The sequence below is a fragment of the Mizuhopecten yessoensis genome, unplaced genomic scaffold, assembly GCF_002113885.1.
Source record: "Mizuhopecten yessoensis strain PY_sf001 unplaced genomic scaffold, ASM211388v2 scaffold10273, whole genome shotgun sequence".
Classification (NCBI taxonomy): domain Eukaryota; kingdom Metazoa; phylum Mollusca; class Bivalvia; order Pectinida; family Pectinidae; genus Mizuhopecten; species Mizuhopecten yessoensis.
Window position 1 is genome coordinate 1 of NW_018408464.1, and position 2049 is coordinate 2049.

General features: G+C 38.6%; 1 protein-coding gene across 1 annotated transcript; it reads right to left on the reverse strand.

The window, feature by feature from the left end:
* Positions 1-19: 19 nt before the first annotated feature.
* Positions 20-1058, reverse strand: LOC110459887 (the record flags this gene model as incomplete). Its single annotated transcript, XM_021512355.1, has 1 exon — positions 20-1058. A coding segment is annotated over exon 1 (1039 nt), but the record flags the coding sequence as incomplete, so codon positions are not given.
* Between the last annotated feature and the right edge of the window lie 991 nt (positions 1059-2049).

Sequence of the window (2049 nt, forward strand, 5' to 3'; positions counted from 1 at the left end):
CCCACAATGACATGGTTACAGGCAGTAACACAGATACACATGGGTTCCTCCTTGGTGCTGAATCTATGTGACAGTCGTCCTGATACCAGCTCCATGATGTTGTGTTCTGTATCACAGACCCACAGTGTGTGTGTTGTTGGTGACAGACTTATGTTGTTGATGCCATTTTTGTGTTTAACCTCCTGTATTACTTTCCCCTTCCTGTCCAGGAGAGTTAATGTTTTACTGTAACCACTAGTCCACACCTGACCATCAGTGGTGGGGCATATAGAATAAATAACAACAGGAGACTTCCACTTCTCCAACACTTTGGTCTGTGGCAGTAGTTTGTACATAGTCACTGCCTTCTTTCCTTTTGGTTCTGTCTGTTGTGATGTAGAGGATGGTTTCTGACCACCAGATGCCCCGACTGACCCATCCTGGTCAGTTGAAGCTTGACCTTGACCTAAGGCATCAATTTTCCCTAAGGCCAGTTCTAGGTGATGTTGAGGGGTTTTGTTTGGAGTGAAACTGGCAGTACCCAGGACAGGTTTTACAGGGAGACTTATTGGGGAATGAATTTCACATCCTGTGTCGTAGATTTCTATGTGAGAACCATGCTGGAGTGCNTGCTGTCTGAGTTGCTTGTTATACATTTCAAGATCCTGTTTGTATTTCTGTATAAGCTTGGTATTATCCTCCTCCATTTTGTGGTAAAGAGAGAGTGTCTGTGCTGTCAGCAAGTCGAGGTCTTGTTTTAATTTGTCTGTTTGCTTTTTCAACTTATTTGAAAGATCCTCAAAATTGCTCTTGTTGTCTTTAAGAAGTGTATCAGTAGATGTGATGTATTCCCTAAGTTGTACCAGGTCATTTTGTTCAGTTCTGTCAATAAAGTTTTGAATGTCTTGTTTCTTTGTAGGAGTAATATCGCTGAGTTCACAAACATCATGGCCTTTGTGAGTAGATAAAAGACATTTTAGACAAACAAGTGTATCACATGTTTCACAGTATAGTTCCAGTGGTCTCCCCTTGTGTTCAGTACAGGTACGGAGAGGGATTTGACCTACGGGTGTTGCCATGTTGATGAAAAAGTTGTGGAAGAGACAAGGAAGTTTATAAATAGACCCAAACAACTTGTCTATTATATATAACTGATATTGAATAACAGTCACAAAATAGACTTTATTTTATGTCTCTAAATCTTGACTTTACAGCGAGCTCCAATCCAGGCACATGTGTTCATAAAACATAATTGTAAAGACACTAAATCATAGCTACCTGATGATCACTGATGTGGGTTACTAGGAAGAGAAATCCAGGTTTTCCATTCCAAGCCTCAGAATGTCAACGTCAAGTAAACACAGGTACATATTATAGGTGTCTATATCCCAAGTATTTGATTCCTTGTCCAGGTATACATATTGTGTAATAAATAACTTGTTTTCTGTCTCAGAACTACGTTAAGGAGACATTTCTGTTTCATGTCTGTTGATAATACGATTTCTCATTGTTAATACAAAGTCTAAACTGATACGCCTATCCAGCATCACAAAGTCCACACAGAATACACCTATCAAGCAATACAAAGTCCAAACTACCCAGCCATCATTTATAATCTACCTGTGTAGGTGTTTATCTATTTAGAAAACATTACTTCCCTGTTGTGGACATCCTGTTATATACAGTAAAACCTTACCTTACTGACACCCAACTTTAAGGACATCCTGTTATATACAGTAAAACCTTACCTTACTGACAACTGACTTTAAGGACATCCTGTTATATAGAGTAAAACCTTACTTTATTGACACCTGACTTTAAGGACATCCTGTTATATAGAGTAAAACCTTACCTTACTGACACTTGACTTTAAGGACATCCTGTACTATACTGTAAAACCTTATACCTTACTGACACCCGACTTTAAGGACATTCTGTTATATACAGTAAAACCTTACTTTATTGACACCTGACTTTAAGGACATCCTGTTATATACAGTAAAACCTTACCTTACTGACACCTGATTTAAGGACATCCTCTAATAAACAGTAAAGCCTTACTTTACTGAC